This window comes from Myotis davidii, unplaced genomic scaffold, assembly GCF_000327345.1.
Source record: "Myotis davidii unplaced genomic scaffold, ASM32734v1 scaffold196, whole genome shotgun sequence".
NCBI lineage: Eukaryota > Metazoa > Chordata > Mammalia > Chiroptera > Vespertilionidae > Myotis > Myotis davidii.
This window is the reverse complement of record NW_006288258.1, coordinates 4,745,238-4,770,789: the sequence shown is the minus strand read 5'-3', so window position 1 is coordinate 4,770,789 and position 25,552 is coordinate 4,745,238. Positions and strand designations below refer to the sequence as shown.

The 25,552-nt window shown below is 44.5% G+C and overlaps 1 protein-coding gene across 6 annotated transcripts in view; it reads right to left on the bottom strand.

Moving 5' to 3' along the window:
* Nucleotides 1-219: 219 nt before the first annotated feature.
* The window catches only part of TRAF3IP2 (TRAF3 interacting protein 2), a 38,199-nt gene continuing 12,866 nt past the window's right edge, over nt 220-25,552 (bottom strand). The window contains exons 1-8 of one of the 6 annotated variants that reach the window (XM_015561628.1): nt 17,346-17,476; nt 16,703-16,895; nt 13,929-14,107; nt 11,789-11,877; nt 8,236-8,304; nt 7,132-7,248; nt 3,347-3,421; nt 220-776 (exon numbers count right to left, since the gene is read on the bottom strand). In XM_015561628.1, the coding sequence (XP_015417114.1) occupies nt 630-776; nt 3,347-3,421; nt 7,132-7,248; nt 8,236-8,304; nt 11,789-11,877; nt 13,929-14,107; nt 16,703-16,895; nt 17,346-17,376 (900 nt within the window). In that variant the 5' untranslated portion in view covers nt 17,377-17,476 and the 3' untranslated portion in view covers nt 220-629. Of the gene's footprint in view, nt 777-3,346; nt 3,422-7,131; nt 7,249-8,235; nt 8,305-8,970; nt 9,094-11,788; nt 11,878-13,928; nt 14,108-16,702; nt 16,896-17,345; nt 17,477-25,552 lie in introns of those variants that run through there. The other 5 variants (XM_015561627.1, XM_015561625.1, XM_015561630.1 and 2 more) reach the window with 5 other exon arrangements.

Sequence of the window (25,552 nt, the reverse complement as noted above, 5' to 3'; positions counted from 1 at the left end):
CACGATTATGTTAAAGGGATTGTTTATCTGGCTTGAATCTTTTAATATAGTCTGTTACATCTGTCTAATATTATATCTAAGAAGCTTTATTGATGGTCCTTGAAGCAGCTGCCCATATTATTATAAATTTATATATATGTATGTATGTATATATATATATATCTGTGTGTATATATATATATATATATATATATTCTTTGAGATAAGGGAAACACAATGTTACAAAAGAGTAAATGTTTTATTATTTGTACATGAATCCTTTTGGTCCGAGGCCACACAAGCATCTGGATAACACATAAAAGTAGCCATAAGCAATGGGAGGGTGTTTGTGGTCACTTATACGATCTCCTTGCTAAGCAGTGAGAGGCCCAGAATGGATGAGTCAGACTGTTCGGAGAAACAGGCAGTGGGGGTAAGAAGCAGGGCATGCAGAGCAGCCACGCTTCCATTCCAAAGACAGGGTCTGCGGAGGTCTCAGGCTGCAAAACAGGTTTTCTGGGGTTGGAGGGCCCCTGAGGGACGGACTGAACACAAACAGCTGTGAATGCTGCCAGCCGGCCTCAGCTAGAGGAGTGCCTGCCAGAACAGGGTCCAGATGTGGCTGGCCCCAGTGAGCTGCGGCTGGGGTGTCACAAGGGCACCACCTGAAGCGTAGGCAGAGGCCCCCGCGGGGGAGCCACGTACTCTTCCTCTCTGAGCAGCCGCAGCAGGATGTTTTTTTTATTCTTGGGCCAGCTGTAGACGTGAGTGTTCTGTAGCCAGGTGGGCACATGCTCCTATGGAGAGAGAATGACAGGAGCAAAGGCCATTAGAGAAAAACTTGCATTCCAGATCCCAGGCTCGGTTCCCAAACATCTATAGCTTTCCCTTCTGGGGCATTTCCTACCAAGCCATCCTGGGAGTTGCAGTGTTTCGCTTTTGGAAGGGGGTTAGCATGTGACGTGCTCTTGGCTTCGGGTGCAAGCTGTATATCTCATTATGGAAACCACATGTGCACAGCATTTTCTGTCAGTCTCCCAGGCTACCTGCCCTTTGCATTTCAATGTGCTTTTCACCACCCTCACATAAAAGGGGTAGGACCGAGGTCATGCAGAGTGATTCGAATTCCCCTGTGATTTTGTAAGAAGTATGCCAAGACTTAATCTAATTCATTATCCTTTCACTCCAGCCACAGGTCTGGCCTGCAGTAGAAGGATCCCAGCAGACCTCCATTAGCAGGCAAAGGCAGAAACTGTGAGCCGGGGATTGTGGGGTGCAGTTTCAGACTACCCTCAAGGAGTGGGCATTCTGTGGGGGAAAGACAGAGATTGAATAAGTAAAAACATCTAGTGTGTCTGATGGAGATACATGCTGTAGAGAAAAATAAAACAGAGAAAGGGGGTAAGCAGCACTGGGGCCAGGGTGAACGGTTTGCAGTTTTAAACAGGGTGTTTAGAAAGAAGCGGAGGGAGAAAGCTTTATAGAGACCTGAGTCCAGGCAGATAGAGGAGTGCGCCTGGCTGGTTCAAGGAGCAATTCAGTGACGCTAGAGAAGAGCGAGTGAGAGAGAGGAGGTGAGGGTCCGGAAGTGGAGGGGGCCGTGTCACAGAGAGCCTTGAAGGTTTTTCTCTGAGGAGATGGCAGGCCTTTGGGGACGGCAGGATGAGCTGAGAAGCAGCACCTCCCGTGTGTCAGGCATCATGCTGGGCATTAATGACACCCAAATGAAAAAGACACAGGTACTGCCTTGAAGAGTTAATAGTCTTATGAGGGAGTCAAAATATAAAGAAAAAGAAACTGCCGAAACTGGTTTGGCTCAGTGGATAGAGCGTCGGCCTGCGGATTGAAAGGTCCCAGGTTCGATTCCGGTCAAGGGCATGTACCTGGGTTGCGGGCACATCCCCAGTGGGAGATGTGCAAGAGGCAGCTGATCGGTGTTTCTCTCTCATCGATGTTTCTAACTCTCTATCTCTCTCCCTTCCTCTCTGTAAAAAATCAATAAAATATATTTTAAAAAAAAGAAAAAGAAACTGTTTTCTAGGCAACGGCATACCCAGGGGTCAGGTGGTGGGAGCAATCTACCCTGAGCACAGGCAACAAAGGGATTGTTTGAAGAAGTTTTAAAAACATTAATAAAACCAACTGAAGTTGGTCAGCTTTTTCCATCACCCTGTTCCAGTAATTCTAAACAGTGACTCCCAGTGCCTTTCCCCCAACCACACACCACGAATCAAGGTCAGCACAGGGGAAGAGAGATCAGGAGAGGCTAGAGAGACTGGGTAACATGAGGATAAGCAGGAGTTCACTAGTCAGTCAAGTCAGGAAAGGGCACTGCTAGTAGAGGGAACAGACAGTGCAAAGGCACAGAAAATGAAAGCATGTGTGTACGGGAGGGCATGCTCAAAGAGTCCAGTTTGACCAAAGCATAGAATCATCTGCACATGGTGATAGGGAAGGCTGAGCATGTGGGCACAGGCCTGTCGAAGGGGCCTCACATGTCACGCTAAGAAAGGTGGAGATGATCTTGTAGTCTGTAGGAAACCACTATGAAACTTTTGAGCTGGAGAGAGATCAGAGCTACATTCTGGGTGTCCTTCTTTGATGGCAGAGCAGAGGATGGCTAATACAGGGTCAGAGTGGAGATAGGGAGACCAGTAAGGAGATCTTGCAGTGAGAGCCTGGGCAAGGGGTTGAAAGGCAGGCTATTGTGCAGGCTGTGAGCTGTGCAGCCCTGGGTTCCCATTCACATAAACTGGGCCCTCCCTCATCCAGAAGTCTCCATGCAGTCCTGGCATCTAGGAGTGCAGCTAGGCCTGAGCGCAGGGTGCAGCAGTCTCACTTTCAAGACTTGAATACCTCACTGCCTTCCCTTTGCCAAGGCATGGCCTCAGGTATGTTTTGCCCCCATCCCCCAAACCTGCTGGCAAGCCCTTCTGGTGCAAAAGCCCTCCTATAAACCACAGCAAAGTTCACTTTGATAATTGTGTAGATTTAATTCCTGTATTCTACAGCTTTGAGAGCTGAACTGTGTGCCACAAAATACTTCCGTGGAACAGCCAGCAAAAAAAGTACACATCTTGACTTTCATGTACAAGAGATAAGAAGTATCAGATGAACAGTCTCTTTTTGGCTCATAAGTTAAAACACAAACTACCTCTTTGTGTGTAATAGCTGTTCAAACAATTAGGACAGCGATGGTCTATCAGATAACACTCTCTTCGTGCTGCTGAACTGAGTGGTGCAACTTGCTGATCTTTCTAACACTGTTCTTTAAGGAGTGATAGAGTTGACTAGGTTTTCCACTTAAAATCCCGGATAGCAAACAAAGCAAAGCTTGAATTCTGAGGTTTTTTTGTTTGTTGCTTACCTTCTTAGCATTTGGGAAGAGCACAGGGATGAATCTGAAATTCATACTTCCTTGTTTTATAAACTCGATCTGCATCTGGAAGAGAACAAATTCAAGGTTTAATTTCAGGAACGAGGATGAGGAGTTAATGTACAGTACCCACAATCATGCGAGCCCACAGTGCCTTTATTCTGATTTCCTTGAGTGCCTCACCCTTATAATGTGAAGCTCTCCCCATTACACATCTATGCCATTTACTCATTCACCAATCACTTATTGTAGGCCTAATCAGCGCCACGCTCTGTGCTAGACTTTGTTTTAAGGATTAGGATTGGGGTCTTGCTGAGCTGGTTGGCATCAGCTCACAAAAGCCAGATGTGTGCCTCTTCCCGGTTCTGTGTTCAGTGTCTTCACATTGGTAGCTTGAAATTGGCCATCGTGAGAGTAGTTATACCACAGAAATGGGAAGATGCTATGAATCAGGGTTTTGTGTGTGTGTGTGTGTGTGTGTGTGTGTGTGTTTTTTGGGGGGGGGCGGGTGTTAAGGGTGAACCAGCTTACCAGAATACCGCTGATACAAACAAACACTGTCAGCACAAAGCCAGCAGTTTTGTGAGCAGTCAGAAGGTAAATTACCAACCACAGTACAGTGTGGAAAGTGTGAACAAATTGCTGTGGAAGCCCCAGATGGGGGCCATCCATTCTACATCAGTTACAAGGACAGTTACAAGGGAGGTGTCATTTGGATGCTGGAAGAAGAATGTGGTCAGGCAGGGGGAGAAGGGAAGGACGTTCCCAGCAAAGAAAAGGGCCTGAGCAAATGCCCAGCGTGTGGCAGCAGTCAGTGGGTTGGGACCAGCAGGTAATGCCCTGCAGCTAGAGCACAGAATGGGCTTGGAGGTGAGGAAGGCAGGCTGGGGGGTCAGTTGTGAAGAGGTCTGACTTCCAAGCCTTAGGCTGCCCACACCAGTTCCCATTTGTCCTGACACTGCAGTGGTCCACGGAGCTGTAGCTGCCAGAGTTCCATCAAAACCAGAATTTTCAAACCGAGAGGAGTCAGAGTCTTCCAAATCCTGTAACCAGCACCAAATTTGCAGGCTTCTGATGACAAGGAGAAGAGGAATTATGCGTTCCAACTATTTCATCTTCCAATTGATCTTTATTACGGAGGAGTATTTGTCGTGCATGGAATAAAAACAGAACCGAGAAGAACGTGCCAGTAGCGATGGCTCGTTACTGAATTCGCTGCAGAAACCCCTCCTAAACTCACACTCGTCCGCACTCATGCTTATTTGCGTACACGCCCAAGTATATAACACACAAGTCATCCACAAGGTGTTTTCTCAGAACCACCTCCTATTGAGAATCAGACGACTCCAAAAGCATGTTTTCGCAGCGGTCCTCAAACTACGGCCCGCGGGCCACATGCAAATACAAATATTGTATTTGTTCCCATTTTGTTTTTTTACTTCAAAATAAGATATGTGCGGTGTGCATAGGAATTTGTTCATAGTTTTTTTTAAACTATAGTCCGGTCCTCCAATGGTCTGAAGGACAGTGAACTGGCCCCCTGTTTAAAAAGTTTGAGGTCCCCTGTAAGTGGCCAAAGCACTGCGCCACTCAAAGCACCAGCCACATCAGTGCAGACACGTGAGAGGAAGGGCATAGTTTACTCGTTAAAGTTAAGCACTGGGTGCAGTTCCTGACTCCCAGGGCACTGGACACTGTAAACTTGTTCACCAGGCTGTCTGCCTGTGGAGGGGCCACCAGCAGGAGTGCATGTTTTTCGCCCATATTTCCAGATACTGGCTTTGTGTGCAGACCTGGCTCTATGACTCAGCCCCTCCTGGGCACCTCGTCACACCCTCTGTCCGGGAGTTTGCTGCTGCCTGGAGGGGACCAGGAAGGCTGCCAGGCCGGCAGAAGGCACGTCTGCCTCTGGCCTCTTCAGCCCCTTTCTTGATGAGGGAGGGCCCAGGACATTGTTGCCCAAGACACTGAGTGTGATAATCTGGCTCGTAGCTGGGCGGTCAGACAAGCTCCGGGCTGAGCTGTGTTCCTGCCCAGCACTATAGCACTCCAGCAGAGCTCCACAGGTTTCCTCGGGACCTCGCGGGACCTGGAGCCCTTCCCACACACCAGCTGTCCGCTCGGGACTGCCCGGTTCCTAGAGATGCAGACAGGACATTGAGTGCTTGGAGGCCACGCAGACAAGTAGCAGCAGACAGCCAAAGGGTGGCAGCTCCCAGGCCAGCCATGACCTTTCAGGGCAGAAACGATACTTCTCTGGGCCCTGCCCGTGGGCTGTCAGACCCGAAGAGAATGGAGCAGGAGGGAGACGTGCCCCCTGACTCCTTGGCCTTACTCTGTGACCGCACCACCTTGCCTTGGCGTTTACTTTGGGTTGGTTCTGAGTTCAAATATGTGGCTGGCACTTGGTAGAAGAGGAGACAGAGACCCTGAAGACCCAATGGGGAACACCCACCTACCCTGCCTGTTTCCTGTGCTCCTGATCCGCAGGACAGGCCTGATTTAAGTCACTGTCCCCAGAGGTACAGCTGCAAAGCCCCTGCCGGCCTGCCTGCCTCCTGCCTTGTGCTGCTCACCCGTTCCATCGGGACCACTTCTGCTTCCTGCCCATCCTCCTGGCCTCGCCAGTGCCCATTCCAGGTGCTTGCCCTCTGGGGAATGTTAGGACTGAGATGGGGCTTACAGGTTCTAGTCAAGTGATCTTCAAGCCTTTTTAAATCTCAGAATCTTTGGTAAACAAACAAGCCGGAGAAAGGCAGATAAGCTGTGTCTGACGTGGGGTGAGAGGCCCAGAACACCCACACCCCCAGCACATATGAGCACGCAGTAGGGACTATGGGAGCATCTGACATCCTGGTCAAGCATGTCGAGTCTGGCATCCTGGTCAAGCATGACTGTCTGCACAGTATCTCTATAACTGCTGAAAGCAGGAAGACTGCTTGCCCATAAAACAGCCAGTTCTAAAGCTGGGTATTATTTTCCGTCAGAACGTTCCATAAGATGCTGAGTAAGCTAACTCCCTATAAATGTCTCACCCTGGTTTTGGTTTGACCGGACCCCATAGTTCATGAGCGATGAAGAATAGAGACACGGAGGCACGGAGAGGTTTAAGCAGCCCATGGTCACACAACCTACACGTGAGGAAGCTGATTTTGAACCAACCGCACGAGTCCTTTTCGCCAGGCTACTCTGCCTCTGTGAAAAGGAGGGGGACAGGATATGACACCCCACAGGAGCCCTGCCCCTCACTGCCCCGCCTGTCGATCCTCCTAGGCCCGTGGTTGGCAAACTGCGGCTCGCGAGCCACATGCGGCTCTTTGGCCCCTTGAGTGTGGCTCTTCCTACGCCTTAGGAGTACCCTAATTAATAACAGTGTACCTACCTATATAGTTTAAGTTTAAAATATTTGGCTCTCAAAAGAAATTTCAATCGTACTGTTGATATTTGGCTCTGGTGATTAATGAGTTTGCCGACCACTGTCCTAGGCCTTCACACTTGGTAAACAATCAAACCAGCAGAGCTCTGATTCCAGAATCGTGGAACTTAGATCACAGATCCCTCTGCCCTTGTTACTGACTGACAAGAGCACTGAGTCTCAGAGGAGTGCTGAACTGCCCAAGGTCCCAAAGGTAGCAGCCCCCACTCTCCTGCCTGGGCGTCTTCACCGGCATCACGCCTTCACTTGGTCTCTAGTGGGACAGTCTAGTAAGGGACAGGCCTTCACAGAAGACCCCGTCTCCAGCACTGGCGAGGTGCTGCGGGCCGTCACCACTCACCATGCGATGGATGTACTTAGTATGTAAGCCGTGCTCGTCCTCGTCCAGCTGCGACTCAGCGCCTTCCACATCCTGTTTGTATTTGGGGCTGATTGCTACGATTATCATCACCGTCTTCTGTTAATGAGAGGGAGAAAGCATGTTTATGAAAGTGTAGCGTGCGGTCCATTTGGTGAAGGCAGGCTGGAACCCGGCCAGCAGGCCTGTGTGCATTGTCTGACACAGTGGGGGTGGAGGGCTGGGCTCATTCTCCGTGAAAGCACTGGCTCGCTCAGGCAGACGGCTGTCTCCCTGCTCCCCTCTGCCTCCCGCTCGGCTCCCTGCACACACCCAGAGCAAGTGGCTCTGCGTGGAGCTCTCCTAAATGGATGCGGTTTTGCCCAGCATTTTCCACAACCATCACTAACCCACGGCTAATGAAAGCCCCAAGCACTAAGCGATCTGCATCTTGGTGGTGAGGCTCTGCAGCCCCAATGATGAAACGCCCTCCCTCCCGCAGCCGATCGAAGCTGCCAGTGACTGCGCCCTGACTGCCCTGCTAGTGGCAGGGCCCGTGAGCAGGAGGGCCAGACCTTCCACACAAAGCAGATGCCAGGCTGCACACAAAAGGAAAAGCCAAAAGCTCCAGCCTGCTGAGACCTCCCCACCCGCTCTCTCCCCTGAAGCAGCAGCTAAAGCGCCCACAGGGGCATGCTGGCAGCAATCAATTTCTATCTTGTTGAAGCACAAAGTGCCGGGAAAGCTCTTCAGCCCAGCCCTACACAACACTTGGGGTGGTCTTGGATTAAATTGAATTTTGCCTCTCCCTCCCGACTCCCGCCTTCATTTCCTCCTTCCGTCTCCTGGTCAGAAAATTGTTTGTTCTGATTGTTATCAACCACCTGTGTCTGGTTGGACTGTTATTTCCTGCCTGTGCCTGTCCAGGAGGGCGACCCCATCCTTCCTCTCCAAGTCTTTGCACGGCTGCCAACAAGGGACGCTTTGTTGGGACTTTCTCAGCTTTGGACTTGGTGGGTGTGCCAAGAGCTTCTTTCATAAAATAACTTCACAAGCTAATTGTCTTTCTCACCAGAAAATAAACTCAGGATTTTGAAATGTACTTACATCTCTAAGGTAGCGTTCCATCCACTTAATGATATCAATGCCTCGGATTCTATCCTCAAAAATGTCAATCTGCAAGGAAAGATGTGGGAAGCAGCTCTTAATGAGAAGCTTTATCTAGATGCACAGCAAGAGAAAACACGAGACTATATGCATTTAAAATAGAAAAAGTTACTCATGCTTTTTGCAGGGAGGAACATGTAAGTCTAAAGAAAATACAATTTAAAATAATGTTCCCTATTTCAACATTAGTAGGCATTGAACTATTTAATACCCATAATTAGGATATACAGGCATACATCAAAATGTGTCTTTGCCTACACAATAATTATGTTTTAAAAACCTGAGAGACATGGGCAACAAGTTGGATGTAAGCCAATAACACACAAACCAATTATATATATATATATATAATTTGAAAGGAAAACATGATTCTGGAACATTTTAATGGCTACATGGTGTGCAACATGGTGTGCAAGTATTGAGATATAAATGTGGTGCTTTACTTGCATTAGCCAGATCATCATTACTGTATTATGTCCAGTTTCAATCTATATGTTTAAAAATGATTGCATGAAACTTGGATCAAATCCAAGGAATAGTCACAAAAACAATTACTAAGATGGTGGGAAACGGTTTATGATGAAAATCAAGTAGACCTCTTGGGCCTTGAAAAGACATATAAAGTCTCTGAAGGAGTACTGGAAGGAGAGAAAAGTTAGCTGTCTTCTGTTTTACCGCAGCCTGAATGTCAGGCCGTTCTTGGGCTCAGATCTGTCCTGCAGCCAGAGGGGGGTGAGTGTGTACAAGGTGCTCTTGAATGGAAGGAGGATTATGTGCTGGAATGGGTGACTCAGGTCCAGTGTCCTGAGGAGGTGTTAGTTGCTCCCAGATCAGTTGTCTTAAATGTCATCCCACTATTTAGGACGGATGGGGTCAGCAAGCTGTCCATGGCATCTACTGTGTAGTCTCACCTCTCTCCTCCCCAAGTGCCCTGCCCTGGCACTGTACCGAAAAGCACAGTACTAGCCCCCTGCTCTCTGAGTCCTCGCCACACACCGACTTCCTCCTCCTCACCTCACCAAACTCGACCCCATTGTGACACACACATTATCGTAACATTCTTTCATTTACTAAATGTCTCATTTATTTCTTCAACCTGGTCCCAAGCTTCCTAGAACAAGTTAATGCTTCATGTTCACCAAACTGGCAGATACATGATACATAATGCGAGCTCAGAATATGTTTCTTTACTGATGGCACATTAAAAATGATCATTTGCTGCTTTAAAATGTCTGCTGTCCAATGACTTACATTAAGTAATCTTGAGAAAGCTTTTGTGACTCTCTGTTACTGTGTCAGCAATCCATTTCTGTTCTACAGGACAGAAGCCTCATAATGTTGGGGCTGAGAATAGACGGACAACTTGGCTCCACTCTTGGTTCTGTGATTGGCTTCTGCACTTCCCGCTTGCATGAGTTTGGAAACATTACTAAAATTGTCTAAGTTTTATTACCTTCATTTGTAATAGGTGGTAATAAATGTACTTCCTAGGGTGGTTGTGAGGATTGAAATGAGTTACAATCCTCACAACATGGAAAAGGCATATCATAGTGCCAAGTGTGATGTAAATACTCAATAAATGATGATAATGATTATCCCAGCACCTAAATTATTCCCTGCTGTGAGCTGGACATTCCAGGAGGCACAATGTACTGGCTATCTTCCATTTGTCTCTCCAGATCTCTGCCAAAGTCCACAGCTCTGTCAGGCCAACTTTTCCACATGGCCACTGTTATGAGCCAAATTGTACCCTCTCCCCCCGAGATTATGTTGAAGTCTTAACCCCCCAGTGCCTCGGAATGTGAATGTGTTTGGAGATAGGGGTTTTAAAGAGGTAATCAAGGTAAATGAGGTCACATGGGTGGTCTTTGGTCCAATATGACTGGAGGAGAATAGGACACAGAGAAAGACAGAAGGAGATGGCCACTACAGGCCAAGGAAGAAGCCTCAGCATGAAATCAATCCTGCTGACACCTTGAGCTTGAACTTCTAGCCTCCAGAACTGTGAGGAAGTAAATTTCTGTTGTTTAAGCCTCCCAGTCTGTGGCACTTTCCCTAAAGCAGCCCTAGCAACCCACTACAGCCACCCTTGCTCAGGTTGCTATAACCACTGCTCCTTGCCTCTTTAGACCTAGGGGTGGTAGCAAGTCCCTGCTTTTGCTGTCCCAGGATATTCCCAAAACAGTCCCTTTAAAAAACTCTCCTTAAATTACCCATGAAGTTTTCTCACCACTGAGGAGGTCTTAGTGTATCAGTCCAGTAGTGAGCCGCCAGGACTGGGCACATGATTCTACCACAGGGCTTCGCACAGATTGAGATCACGGGGAGATTTGAATTCTGCCTCAGCAGCCTCTGGTTGTTTAGGTCACAAAAACCTGTCCTCTTCTCCCAGGGCAATCCGTATGCTTATTTGGAAATGACCAAAATAAGATCTTTTCTGACATGTTGGCTTTATGTCCTGTAATTTGACTTTATGTCACGGTTGCCACAGCACTTGCTTATTCCAGAAATGAGAAATTGAAATGTTGGTCTTTAATATAGTCATGAAGTTGGAGTGTATAAATTGTATGCTTTTTTAAACTTTCAAACACTTGTATTTTTTAAAAAAATCATAGAATGGAGAAAAAATTCAAGTAAAAACCCTTGTTAAATGATGTCAGATAATCTTGCAAATGGACATTTTTATTTACTTAGTGTTCCCTCTTTATCCATCAACCTTCCTATCCTTAGACATTCCCCTTAGTTTTTTGCCACGCTCCAGAATTCACGGTCACTGCATTCCCAGAGCAGGCCGCGGGGAGGGAAAGAAGTGGCCTCAGTGTTTGAGGAAAGCCAGTCTTCCACACAGGCTCCTGTGATGTTTTATTTACTGTCAAGAAAAGCTTACACGGCTTGAAGCGGTGGCAAGGCACTACAGGGGGACTTGAGGAGCGTGTGCTTACAGAGATTTCTCGGGCCAAGATCACAGTGGACCGCAGGACTGGGTTGTCTCCCTCCCTTAGAACTAGACCAGCCGAGAACCTGGCCCTGCGGTGGAAGCATCGCCGCTGCATCCGGGTGTGGGATGGCAGCTGTGCACGGCGGGGGACCCAGGCTGCAGGCTTCTGCCTCAAATCCCCCAGCACAACAAAGGACCCTGTAAAATCAGCGGGTGAAGCCTGCCGCCTCCTGCAGCAGGAAGCACAACCAAAGCGGGTGAAAGAGGGCAAAGGGACAAAGTGCAGCAAGAGGCTGGCGTTTCCTTCAGGCCAGGGGTCAGCTGCGTCTGGGCTCGGCATTAACACCCTTCGGGCTGCTTAGAGGTTCTCACAGGGAAAACATGCTGGAGACTTTAAGATCCAGAAAATAATTACCTAAATCCATAAGCATTTAGTTCACAGTCACGTAAATCAGATCAAACATTGGCAGCTATTTATCATTTGTCTCCTTTTGTGTTTTTCTTTTCCTGTACTCACTTTAATTGTTCAGTCTCCTCTTTGGATACAATACTTACTGCAGTTTGAAAGCCATTTACCAGCAAAAAGTTCACAAATTTCACCACCTCCATGGCTGTGTCCACAGAATAAGTGATAAAGACTTTCCCTAAGAGAGATTTTTCACAGTTATTACAAACTAGTCAAATAATACGTATATTTTGAACAATACATGTAAATTGTATGCAGTGTCTTTTGTTCTTCTAGAATAATAAAGGGAAACCTCTGGGGGGGTTGGTCTAAGGGTCTATGTCTGCCCCAGGGCGTGCAGACTGCTCATGGTGCATGGAAAGCAGAGGCACAGGGGAGAGCGCAGGCAGGCTGAGCCAAGCCGAGGAGGTCTTCTGAAAAACCACATGATGCATTAACAGAAAACCCGTCACCCAGAACCTGCATGTCCTTAAAATCAGGACACCACCTGGTTTCTTAGAGACACTTGGCACTGTGCCTAAGGAATGCTCTCACAGCAGGCCAAGAAGCTGAGTCTCGCTATGGGGCCACCCTGTAGTGTCCTCCTTTGATCGTGATGCTCTCTGCTGCCTTGAACTCTTGCTTGACAAGAGCAAGTGAGGGAAGAGGGAAAATGTGCCCTCTCCTTCCTTCCTCCCCATCCACTCAGTGGTGGGGGAAAGGCCAGGAAGTTGAAGTAGACTAAAGCACAACTTGGAAATGTTAGTAAAATCTCAGTAGCTTGAAAGAGAGTCACTGTCTCTAGGCGGTCCAGCTCTTGGCCGCCCTCGCGCCTCCCTAGGTCAGCCTAGGGCGGCAGACAGTACTGTGCCTACACACTTGACCCAGGCAGCATGAGAACCAGTGTTTTCTCAAGCTTATGCCTTGGGGAAATTATCTGGCTAGCGCGTTAATATGAGAGATGAACAATCTCTCTGTGTTGGTTTCTAGTCTGGAATGAACCCGCTATATCTCAGGAAGCCCCGGGGGCAGAGGGTGGAGAAGAAAGTGGAGCTGGAGAGAAAATATGAGTCTTTTATATTAATCTATGCTTAGGCTCTTGTTTTCTGAAACCCACCTCTCAAATGGAAGTGTGTACAATGGTCATATTGGCTCTTTTAAGCAGCCAGGTATATTGATGGCACTCAATTTCTTTTCTTCTCAACACTTTATATTCAACAAATTCCTATGTAATAATTTTAGGACTCCCTTTATGAATTATGGTAAAATAAATATCTATAGACTGACACCAGGCCTATATCCTATGCAGGGTAGCATCCATGCTCCAGAAATGCTCAAAATTATAATGTGTAAGACTTTAAGGAGATTAAAAATGTTTTTTTGAATGAAAAACAACACTGGATCATTGTATTAGAGATCGTTCAACTTCTAAAGGACTAAAGAGCATAGATCCCCAGTAGGAATTAGTACCAATGCAAAAGGCTTAATTTTCAAGCTTGGTTCAAAGAAGTGCCTAGTTTTGGACAGGACTTCGTAGAATTACCTGAGCTTCCTTAGCAAGCACTGCAGGATATAACAATTTCACAAATAGTGGCTGTTTTCCTAAGATTCGTGGAACTTACTGCCCTGACTGACCTTAATATGAGGACATTTTGGTGATATTTCAACATTTTTGTTTCTGAATGCAAAATGTGGAAAAAGAATTATCACCTGACACGTTGTCAAGTATTTCTTTAAAAAAAAAAAGGCTTAGTTTGCATTTGGTTGTAAGGCAGTATGGAGAATGTGAGACTGCTTTTTTCCCAATCAGACTGCTCATTCCTACAGGAAACGACCTCGTTCTTGATGGCTGCTGCTAATTTATGGTGAGAAGTTAGGTTCCTGGCCAATACCATGTGGGCATCCAATCAACTTACCCAGGGACCAGTCCACACAAGAGCATCATTTAGAAGAAGGAAGAAGCATCAGGGTTATTTGTTGTTGGAGTGTATGGTTAAGAAAATCTAGTGATAAGCACTTTGTGAGTATCTCTGGTGGTGTGGAAATCACCAAACACATACATAAAAAATGTTGGTCACTTTCTTAGCAAAAAGCAAAAAAGTAAATTTTATTTACTTGAGAAATATCCAAGATAATGGATGAATAATCATGAAATACTCTCAAAGTATGAGACCGGAGGAGGAGGAGGAGGAGGAGGAAGAGGAGGAGGAGGAGGAAGAGGAGGAGGAGAAACCATGGCAAACAACTTACGTAATTCTTCTGGTAAATTGCTTATTTTCAGAGTTCCTCTGGCTGGAGGGTTACTAGGGGGTCTAGGGACAGCAGCTGGAGACGGAGCCTGGGGACCCTGTGGTCTCAATTCGGCAGGACACTCCAAGGACTCCTCAGGAGCTCCAGCTCGTTTCAGTGGCTGGTTATACGGCTGGTCCCTGGAAAGGAATACATGTACAACAATAAAATTTTCATTTTCAACAAAATGAGGAACAGGAAGGCTTTAAGAACTATGGGAAGATACCGGCGAGTTATCTTTCTCCTCTGCTTCCAGTTCTTTTCTGAGCCAGAGGGACAAGGGTTGCTCATGGAGTTTCGGTCAATAAGCTATAGGGCAGGTTACCATTTGTAAGGGCCTGTGCTAGGAGTCCCATAAGGGAAGCAGAATTTGATTTCTCGATTCAAGGACGGTCTAATTGGGAAGATGAGCCTCATGCACAGCGCTGAGGAGGTCACCAGTAAAACATAATATAATGGTGGTGCAAGGTAGGTGTTACAGGCATTCTGATACAAAGGACTTTTAGCTCATGATAGATAACATCTGATTACGTATCAAAAAGTAGAAAAGGCCACGTAGCTTTAAAAGTATTAATGCTGTTAACATAGGGATGAAAATCTGGTCCTCAAGATCCTTTCAGAAAGTTTCTACCACTTGGTTTTGGTTGCCAATATTCCCACAAACATTCTGTTGAGAAGAACCATCAGACACACTCATGTGAGATTTGGAAGCAGAAGAAATGCAGGCTGTGCTTCTGCTATGCTCCTGTGGCTTGTGCTCTGCAGTGTCAAGGCCAGGGCATGGGCCTCCGGTGTGGCCAGTGCAGATCCAGCGGGCACTGAACGCATCAGTAGATGCAGTGCTGGCAGCTACCTGGTTCTGGATTGTACTGTGCAGCGTGGCCATGAGTGGAGAGCTCCACAGTGACGTTCTGGTTCTCTGCCTCTCTGACCCTCACACTGGAAGCAGCCCCTTTGGTGTCCTGGTTGCTCTGGGATCATTCCAGGAAGCCCAGCCTAAAGTTTGCTTCTTCAACCCAATAATGTTGTAAGCACCCAGTCCCCAAGGTAAAGCCCTTCTGCTTAAAATTGCTAGAGTTGTTTTCTGTAACTGAATTCTAACTGATAAGGGGACTAAGTTTTTTCCCTTTAAAAAAGCTCTGATTCAAATGTTAACATTTAAAAATCGAGGTAGTGGGAACATATATGTTTCTATTTGTTTTGTGTTTGAGATTATTTAAAAATTTTTAAAATGTTTTGATTACAAAATCTATGTGTATATGCCATTTTTTATATGGCTTATTGCTTATGTTTTCATATTTTTACCTAATAGAATAAAATATTCAAGAGAGTTTATACAATAGGATTTTAAAGAAAATGACACAGAATCCAAACTATCCTATATTTCTAAAATATGATTATTTGAGGAAGTTGTTTTTACTCACCCAGAGAAAAATTCTTATAAAATATGCCTTCATCTAATGGGAATCTAATTCCATATCCCTTTTGCATTAAATAACTTTATGCCCAAAGTTGTTTGGTTGTTATACAAGACAAATGCTCATTTGATAAAGAAATCATACGGCCTTGATAATATTAAAAAAAACTTCAATGTAAAAACAAAATCATGAAAAATAATGACAGAGTAAATGTTCTGTATTAATGTTCTCTTTCAAATTATCAGGAAGAGGAGAATTAACTTCATTACCTAGGCTTATGCTCCATGACCCCAGAACAGCAATATTAAATCTTTTTCATCTCGCCCTAACTGGTTTGGCTCAGTGGATAGAGCATCAGCCTGCAGACTGGAAGGTCCCAGGTTCGATTTCAGTCAAGGGCATGTACCTTGGGTGCGGGCACATCCCCAATTGGGGGTGTGCACGAGGCAGCTGATCAATGTTTCTCTCCCGTTAATGTCTCTAACTCTCTATCCCTCTCCCTTCCTCTCTGTAAAAAATCAATAAAATATATTTTTTAAAAAATCTTTTTCATCTCATGGCACACAAACTAATTACTAAAATTCTGCAGCAATCTGACAAAAGTATTGTATAATTTTGATTCATTCACACTGGACAGCTATTATTGTGTTGCTTGTTGTTGGTTTATTTGACAATCTAAAGGAAAAGAAGTCTGTGCCCTGTAAATAGTCAGGTTGTGCATGTTTTAAAAACTCTTACGGCACACTGGTTGAAAACCACTGCCCTAAAATGATAAAACAAATCCAAGGAGACCATAGCAGGCTTAAATTGATGTTAGAAAAGCAATTACTCTGTGCTATAATTGCAATTCTTCTATAAACCTAAAATTATTTCAAAATAAATGTTTATTTTATAAATTATTATTCTTCCCCTAATCAACACCAAATATGTTTCATAAAGATGCTTAAATTTTGTTTTCCTTAGAATTTTAGATATTTCTTCTGCCAGAGGGCTTGTAGCTTTAAAAGCTACATTTTACATTTTACTTAATACTATTATTTGAACTGAAGGTAAAAGAAGCAAGCGTGACTTAGCGTCTTAGGAGCCTTTCTTTCAAGAAATTTTGAACAGTCATCAGTGGCTTTATGTGTTTGGTAAAGAGATTCTTGTCAACCAGCCTCTGCTTCCTTCTAACCCGAAAAGTCTGTGTGGGGCGTTCCACTGTGTGGCTTGGCCACTAACCTGGGTAGTAAACCAGCCGAGTTTTATACTCTCGATTGCATTGACAGCATTTTTTTCATTTTAAAACTATCTGCAAGTTGGTTCTGTAATACTCACTGATATCTCAGGAGCCCTGGGGAGGAATGGTCTCTTTGTGCGGGCCTCTCTTCTTGGTCCCAGGGGCTGGGATAATTCAGAAAGATCTTCTGCACAGGGTGCGGGCCTCGCACACTGGCTCCAGGTAGGGGCTGTCCAGGTAGAGCCGGTTGGATCACTTGCTGGTAGGCTGCTCGAGGGTAGTCCTGGCCATCTGTGGGAGAAGACAGCCAAGAGAACAGGGAAGACTGACTCTAGTCCCTTCGTGTGAAAGGAGAGGTAAGCTCAGTGCAAATTTTTGTCTTGATACCAACTGAGGGTTCCAGATATCAGTTACCACCTCTGTAGCATTTGTCATATTTCTGTACAATCATTTACTCAATAGTTTTCATTAAATTGAGTCATTGTGGTTTTGTTTTCCAAAATAAAAACATCTGTTAAATCATGAGTCTGGTGCTCTAGTTGGAAAATGCAAAGCACCATCCAGGCCCCCATTTTAATAAGTTACTTAGGATAATCCAACGATGAAAAACCTCCCCCACATCATCAGAACCCAGAGCCAGGAGAAAGTGTCCCCATAATAGATAATCACTACTCTTTCCTTTTCTTTCCCCAAGTGGCCACACACACACACACACACACACCACACACCACTTTCTCTTACCAAGAAATAAATGAATGAAAACTTGGCTCATATCTCTGGGAAGCAGCCAACCAGTTGGCAATACCACCCAACTTTCTTGGTCTTTTCGTGCTGAAGCTTACATGCACTTGAGGCCAGGGCGGTTAGAAGAGGGCAGGGCTCAGCACAGCTAGGGCTGGCAGTGACTTATGTGAATGTGTAACCTCAGAGAAAGCTGGTCCCAGCCCAGCTTAGGAGCAGCAAGTCTCAAGGGAAGAAGGGCAGCCTGTCCAGGTGGGAGAAGGGCATGGAAGGCCAGAAGAGGGATGCAGAGAACCCAGTACAGGTGAGAGAGGAAAGCTCTGAGGGAACTGCCCAGGCCCAAAGGAGCTCAAGTGTGGGAAATCTGAGAGGTGAGGATGTGCCTTAGGGGTGGGCCCAGCCTCTGAGGGAACTGGAGAGAGCTACGTGGGTAACCCTGCTAAATTAACCATGAACGCCTCCTGTGAGCCAAGCATTGCGACCTCTGCCCTCGTAAGAAGTTGGATATCTAGGAGGCATAGCAAGTTCGGGTAAGAGGGAACCCGTTTCTCAGAATATATGAATATATATCTTTATTCATTTTCTGATAATAAAAGTAATAATCGAGTTTTCCCACTGTAGGTAGGATACATACAGGGATGTAAAGTGAAATCAAATTTGCAAGCAAGCAATACAGTAACAGACAAGGTAGGTTGGAACCAGAATGTAGAGGGTGAGAATGTGGCTAATGATTGAATTCCTAGTTCAGTAGGTAGTCAGAAGCCATTCAAGTTTCCAGGGGAACATCCAGGGGAATAATGTCCTCAAGTATGGAAAAGAAGACAAACAACCTGTGTGTTCACTAGTGTGGCTCCCTTCAGGTCTCCGCTGTCTGGATGCAGCAAACTTGCCTGTGTGGCCCTGGAAATGTGCCCAAGCCAGTCACTCGTGGTCAGATTCCCTGGATTCAATCTATTGTCTGCTTTGACCTGTGACACTAGCAGGTCCTTCCTGTCATGTGTCCTCTGGCAAAAGTGACTATTCTCCTCCAACCCAGGTTGTCTCCTGGATCTGACTGTAGCCTTTGCCCTACAATTGTTTAGGACTGGTCATGCCGTTAGGGGCTTAAGAAAGAGGAATAGGACTAAAGGGCCTATCCCAGCCTCCAGCTGATAAAAGAGACCATGATTTGAGAGCATCTCTAAGAATGGGGAGATGGGACTACAGAGACCCCTGTGTTCTCGGACAAGATACACTATGCAGGTTTTGCTTTTACAGCTTCTCTGGGGCAGGTCAGATATATTCCAGGGGTCCAGATGGCCAGTTGGAGTTTTAGGCCAACAGGGAGGTCATGACTGCTGCTCTTTGCCCCAGCTAAAGAAAGCATCCCTGCCATCAGGCCACCAGGCAGAAGCCTGCCCTGCTTGTAGATGAATCTGGCACGAATGGATCATTTACAAAACCAGCTGTAGGAACAACCAGGCTGTCCAGAGATCCCATTGCACTTAAAATCCACCCTGCACGATCCAATCCCGGTTCTTCTTGGTCTTACCTCTTATGACGCTCTCACACGCTCGCCAAGCCCCAATTACCATCGTGGCCATCATGCTTCATCTTAAACACCCCAGGCTTGTCCCCACCTTTGGCCCTTGAGTTGGCATCCTCTCTGCCCAGAATGTTTTTGCCTTGTATCTTTACAGATCAACTTCTTGCTATTCAGGGCTCAGAGGCTTGGATATCACCCTACCCCCACCCATTTTACTTTCTCCATAGCACTTAGCATGTGCTTGTGTAAGTAAGCATGATTGTTGTCAACTTCTTGTTTGCCTTCCCTCCTAGCATCCTGTGAAAGCATGGACTGTGTCTGTTTGCCATCACGTCTCCAAGCACAGTGCTGGCACCAGGAGATGCTCAATAAATGAATGAATGAAGACTAAGCAGTTACAAAGCCAACTACACACACACACACACACACACACACACACACACACACACACACACTCTGAAAGAGAAGCCATTCACCCTCTGCCTTCTAGGTCTTGGGTAATCTAGATCAGTGGTTGCCAACTGGTGGTCTGCGGACCACTGGTGAGCCATGAGGTCCAAAAGGTTGGTGACCACTGATCTAGATCACTCTCATTAGCTGTCTTTTATTTTATTTTTTGTTTTTGTTTTTAGTGTCTCTCTCTGAAAGTAGGAAGAAAAAAGACAAGGTAAAAAAAGAAAAATTGCCCAGCTGGCGTGGATCAGTGGTTAAGTGCTGACCTATGAGCCAGGAGGTCATGGTTTGATTCCCTAGTCAGGGCACATGCCAGGTTGTGGGCTCGATCCCCAGTGTGGGGTGCGCAGGAGGCAGCCGATCAATGATTCTCTCTCATCATCAATGTTTCTATCTCTCCTTCTCCCTTTCTCTCTGAAGTCAATAAAAATATTAAAAAGAAAAAGAAGAAACTTTATTAGTGGGCTTGAACATTTTTAATATTTGAAATAATGTTTGCTTCTAATATCCATTAATAAGGGGCTAATAATGTTTTATTTGCTTTAAAAGGACTACCCAGCTCTAATCATAAGGCTTGTTTCTTTTCCAGAAGGCGGATGTTAGTGCTGTTAAACAAAAGCCTTTGAATCCAGGTCATATGATCTCTAACAGATTATTTCCTGCACAACACGTTTTTGTCTCATAGCAACAAATCTTATCATTAAAATCACCAAGGCATGTGGGCTAAGTGTTTGATTAGCTGTAACTTTCATTTCTGAAATGGCCACCTACGGTAAAAACTTAAACTGGTTTATGTGAGCAGACAAAATGATCCACCTCATCTAGTTTTTAAATTAGGGTACTGACAGAACAGTCCTTCATGCTGCCTTTTGATTATTTAAAACAAAGAAATATTGAATATGAGAGGGAATAGCAAATACAAGCTTTCCCTCTTGTAAGTGGAATTTGGCTTTGTCTGGAATTTGGCTGGTTATTGTAGGAAAGTTGCTAAATAAAAACTATGCTTAGTAGATAGATGAATATCTTTCATTGCTCAAATTTTGATAATATTGTTTTACTATTTTGACAGAGGCTTACTAGTTTATGGGGGGTACTATATATATAATAACGCCTAACATTTATTGAGTACTTGATACATGCCAAGCACTGTTCTAAATTCTTTGTTCAGGATTATAGAGTTCAATTTTCTATTTTCCTAATGAAGTTTAACTTAGAATCAAATCCAAATTCCTTACATGGCCCTTGCATCCATCATTGTCTAGCATATCAAGTCTCTCCCCACTCACGCCGCTGCAGCCCTGCTTTCGGTACCTTAGCAAGCTCCTACTTCCTTGACCTTTTCATCCTTTAGCTTTCAACTCAAATGTATCCTTCTCAAAATAAATTCTTGCCATCCTGTCTATTAATGTCTCTTCTAACACCTGGTTATTTCCCTCATAGCACTTACACTTATCTTATTTGCTGATTTCTATTTATCTATCTCCCCAGTAGACTGTGGAAGACAAGCCCATGTGTTGTAGTTACCAATGTACACTCAGTGCCTAGCAGAGTACTTGGCAAATATTCGTTGAATAAATTAAAAAGTGAATGGACAAGTTCTGATTCCAAATCCCAAGGACCTCCCTCCATTTGCCCCTCCCCCATGAGACAATTAGAGGCGGCCTTTTCAAGGCTTGATATTACAGGGGCTCTCTCATGCTTAGGTCTTACTCCTTTCCCCAGGAAGTAGGGAGCAGGTTTCTTTGTATTCATTCAACAGATATTTATTGATTTTCTATGGCTAGACCCTCGGTGAACACAGATAAATAGGATACAGTTCCCTTAAGTAGATCAAAATAAGTAGAGAGAGAAAGAAAATCTGTGTGTCTGTGGGTGTCTGTTTTGAAACACAAACCCACACTTGTTAGTGTGTGAGGAGAGGCGTGCAAGTCGGCAGCCACCTACATGGTAGACTTAAGAATTACTGCCCCAAAATATCTCCCCCACTAACTTGTCCCCAGTCTAAAATTTCATCAAGAGAGTTTATTCTGTGCGAGATGAAGAATAGAAGGTGGTGGGTGGTGTGATAGACAAATGATTTGTTAGCATGGCAACGCCTCGATTCTGAGGCGGTCTTAATCACAACACACACCACAGATCTTACCATCATAAATGGGCGCCCAGAATGGTAGGTTATCTGTCAATCTTATGACCCTCTTGGTCAGAGTACACACGGTCTTCACGTTCCTGGGTTTTTACCACTTGGGAATTTTTAAGCCAAATCCTAATGAGGTTTTCCACTTATCAGACAAAACATTCAACATTTTTCTTCCTTATTAAGAATGGATTAGAAGAGTTTATGAGAGAAAAAATAAAATCTGATTTTCAAGTTGTCAAAAAACATCATGATATAATGCAGTTTAGCCAGGAAACAAAAAAGCCAACATAAACTGTTACAGGGACGCTCCCAGCTATAAGCAGCTGTAGTTCCTGGAGGGCAACTCCTTTCTTGATCATTTCTTCCATCTGGTTTGTCTTTTCCTTACCTGTATTTGTGCGTGCATTCTAACATGCAAATGATCACATTTTTGGGGTCCACATGAGCAATAGCAGGCATGTGTCCACAGTTTTATTTTATTCGGTCTCCTTGCTAGGGAAACCAAGAATTTTATAGTAAAATAAAGCCTCTTTAGATTTAATACATTATTTTTTTCTACTTTATTTGTATTATGGGTTTCATTTGATTGCAGTCATGATCTCTATTCTGGTGACCTTCCCTGGAAGGATTCTCAGGCGGCCATCTCCAAAGGGGGGTGGAGGGGAGGGGTGGAGAGACAGGCTTATTTCCACTTCTCCACTTGCTTTGAAAACTTTTTTTTTTTTTTAACATGAAAGGGGAGACCAGTAGCCATTTTTGCTTTAACTTGCAAAGGCTAAGATATGCCATTTGCGTGGTGATCATTATTTATTTATATTTTCATTAACGGATGAGGAAGTAATGCTCTTCTAAAGCTGAGTAGAACCACGTAGCCATGGTTTCCAACTGCACAAGCATCCCTTAGGTGAACAGCTCCTTTGAAGTGGTTTTGTTGGCAATTAAGTGCAGTTACAGCCCCGACATGAAACTAAGCATTGTACACATGCTTTGAATACTTAAAATCTGTACCAGCAAAAGGGATCTGGAAGTCGAGGAGCTCTCTGCAGAGCTGTGCTGCAGGATTTTAATTTAAATAATAACAGTAACTGAGAGCTGCTAGTTATTCAGGGCTCACTATAAGCCAGCCACTCTCCTAGTATCTTTAATACATTACCTAATTTAATCCTCACAGCAACCTGGCAGGAAGCCTTGGCTATTGGGGGGAGGGGGGAGGTCTCCTAAAATATTCTGGACTCGCATTGCCACACAGAAAAACCCTAAGCCCTGGGCATCCTTGACAAAAAAGACCCAACCCTGACCCTCTTCCCCATGATCCAAGGCATATGCAGGGTGAATCAGGGTGAGCCTGTCTACTCTCATTTTCCCTTTTCTTTTTTCTCTCTTTTACTTATTTTTAATTATAAAAGTAATACTTGCTTCCTATAACAAATGTAGCAAAAGTACATGAAGTTAGAAGGAAAATCTCCCCCTCTCTTCGTAATTCCCTGTCCCCTTCTCCCATGATCACTGTTAACGGTTGGGGCCAGATTTTTTAGTATGTAGTTTTTAAACACATACCATTTTAAAAAATAACACGTATAGAATCTACACTGCATGCTTTTCCACTTGCTCTTTTTTTTTAAATGTCAGAATGCGTATTTTATTCTGTAATAGGAGCGTACTAGTCCACTATATGTTAGTCACAGATTACTTATCTGTCCCCTTATTGATAGGCATTTTCATTTTTATTTTTACTCTCATGCAACAAGGCTTTACTAACCGTCCTTGAGCACCCATTTTTTACCTGCTCACTCGGTGTTTCTGTAGGTTCCCACAGTGAGACTGCTGGGCCAAAGAGGAAGCACATTTAACTTTTGTGGGACTGCCTTCAGGGAGACTGTACCCATTACACTCCTACCAAGAGCAGATGGGAGTGTTCCCTTCTCCAAAACCCACTAACACTGGATGGTGCTCAAGGTTTTTGAATTATGTACACCTCATTAGGGAAAAGGTATCTTTAAAATTTTTGTACATATAAACTTTTCTTAAATTTAGTAACGTTAAGCTTGGTTTCATATGCTTATTGGCCGTTTGTATATTTTCTGTGAATTGTTCCCCTTTCCTGTCCTAATTCTCTCCTCTCTGCCTTTCATCACCTCTCTTCACTCCCAGGATCCTAGGTGTCTCCTTCCTCCCTCCCCTTCAATAGAAGGAAATAATGCAGAAAGCAAAGGGAATCAGGTCACAAGGTACTGGAGGCTGAAAGTGTTCCCAGTCAGGAGTTCTGTGTTTGAAAAGAGCCTGCCCAGAGTGGGCAATGCTCACCTCCAAAGACTGGATTACTTATGGTGCCACTTTAGGCTTCAACAGGAGAAATATTTTCGAATAGGAATATCTTCCTGGAACCCTCATATGATAATAAATCAATGCTTTCTTGGTCTATCATCATATCCTGTTAGTAGATAAAAGCAACTGCTTGGGACTTAGTATCCCAAAGCCCTGGACGATGTATTCACACATCTACACATTAATTTAAGGAATTCATCAGAAATGCAGATAACAACTTAACATACATCATGTTTGTCATGTCATTGCTTATTGGATAAAAAAACTAGAAACTATTTAAAATGTCCCACAATGGAGAAAAAAACAATTTGGTAGGTCCATCAGATGAAATACTATGCAGTGTTTTAAAATGTTAAAAGTAGTGCACTAAATGTCATTGGAAACTACATTGAGTTTACATTGTATGTGTAAACAAAGAAAAAAGAAACAGAAGTAAATATGTCAAAGAACCCAGTGAGGAATTATATTTGGGTGATGGAAATATGGACTGAACTTTTGGGCATATTTCTATTTTGAGAGTGAATAAATATTACTGTTATGATCCGTTTGTGGTATTATTCTCATAAAGTATTCCCTTTTAACCTGGAAATCACTGAGAAATAAATGCAACCCTGACCCTGTCAAAGTTCATTTCTCTTACTTAAGGAACCCCAGCCACCACACACATCCTATTACTGGGCGCTCAAAGCAGGCAGTGGTGTCCAAGGCTCCCAGTCAGGTGACTTCCCAACATCCAACCCTCTGGGTCTCAGTTTTAGGCCTCAGAGGCTCTTCCTCCGCAAGCCCTGCTGTTTTCGCATCTCCTGGCCTTATTCTGAAACTCATGTTCCTTTTCATCTGTTTCTCCTAATTTAAATTCCTCTACTTCCTTCCTTTAAAAAAATCATTAATTGCTGTACTGTTCCATTCACTTTAGAACCTTTATACTAAGTGCACATGTATAATACATAAACTCTGATTGGTGACAGCATTTGTAATTATTTCTATAATTTATTTTAAAGCTAGGTGTCAGGCCTTTGGACAGACTCTTCTTCTATCACTTGAATTGCTTTTTGTACAGTGTTTATTTGCTAAGAAAAGTATCGTATCTCAGAGGCCTGTGTTTGATCTGTAAAGCCCTATCTTTATTTTCCAGTGGCCTCGGTGGAGACTGAATACCAAGGGTTTTGAAGAACCTTCCATCTCAGTCTCAGACTTTATCACTTTCAGAGATGCTCAATGCACTGATACATATTATTCACTCATTCACTTACCCAGAAATAACTTATTGAGAATCTAGGATATGCTAGTCACTGTGTTAAATGCTGGGGAATTACAGATTGAAAATACATCTTTATTGATGTGCAAAAGCTTGCATTTTGGAAAGAGAGGTAGAGAGACTGGTTATTAGGGCCTGACAAGCAGAAACGAAGGCAACAGATATCCTGAAGGAGGGACTGGTCTAGGGAGGTTTCCAGAGGCAACACTTGAGTGAAGTCTTAAAAGATATATATGGTGATGGTCACATAACTCTGCAAATAGACTACAATACATTGAATTGTACACTTAAAAAGGTGAACTTTACAGTATGTAAATTTGATCTGAATAAAGTTGTTAAAGAAAAAGAAGAGGTACAGAGCTGGGTCACATGCACAAGAAGGGAAAGAACACCCTGGATAGAGCAAAGAGCACAGGCAAATACTTGGGATGTGAAACAGCTAGACAAGTCAGGGGACTGCGTCCGGGGTGTGGCTGGAAGGCAGGGTAGAGGCAGATGGCTCAGGTCTC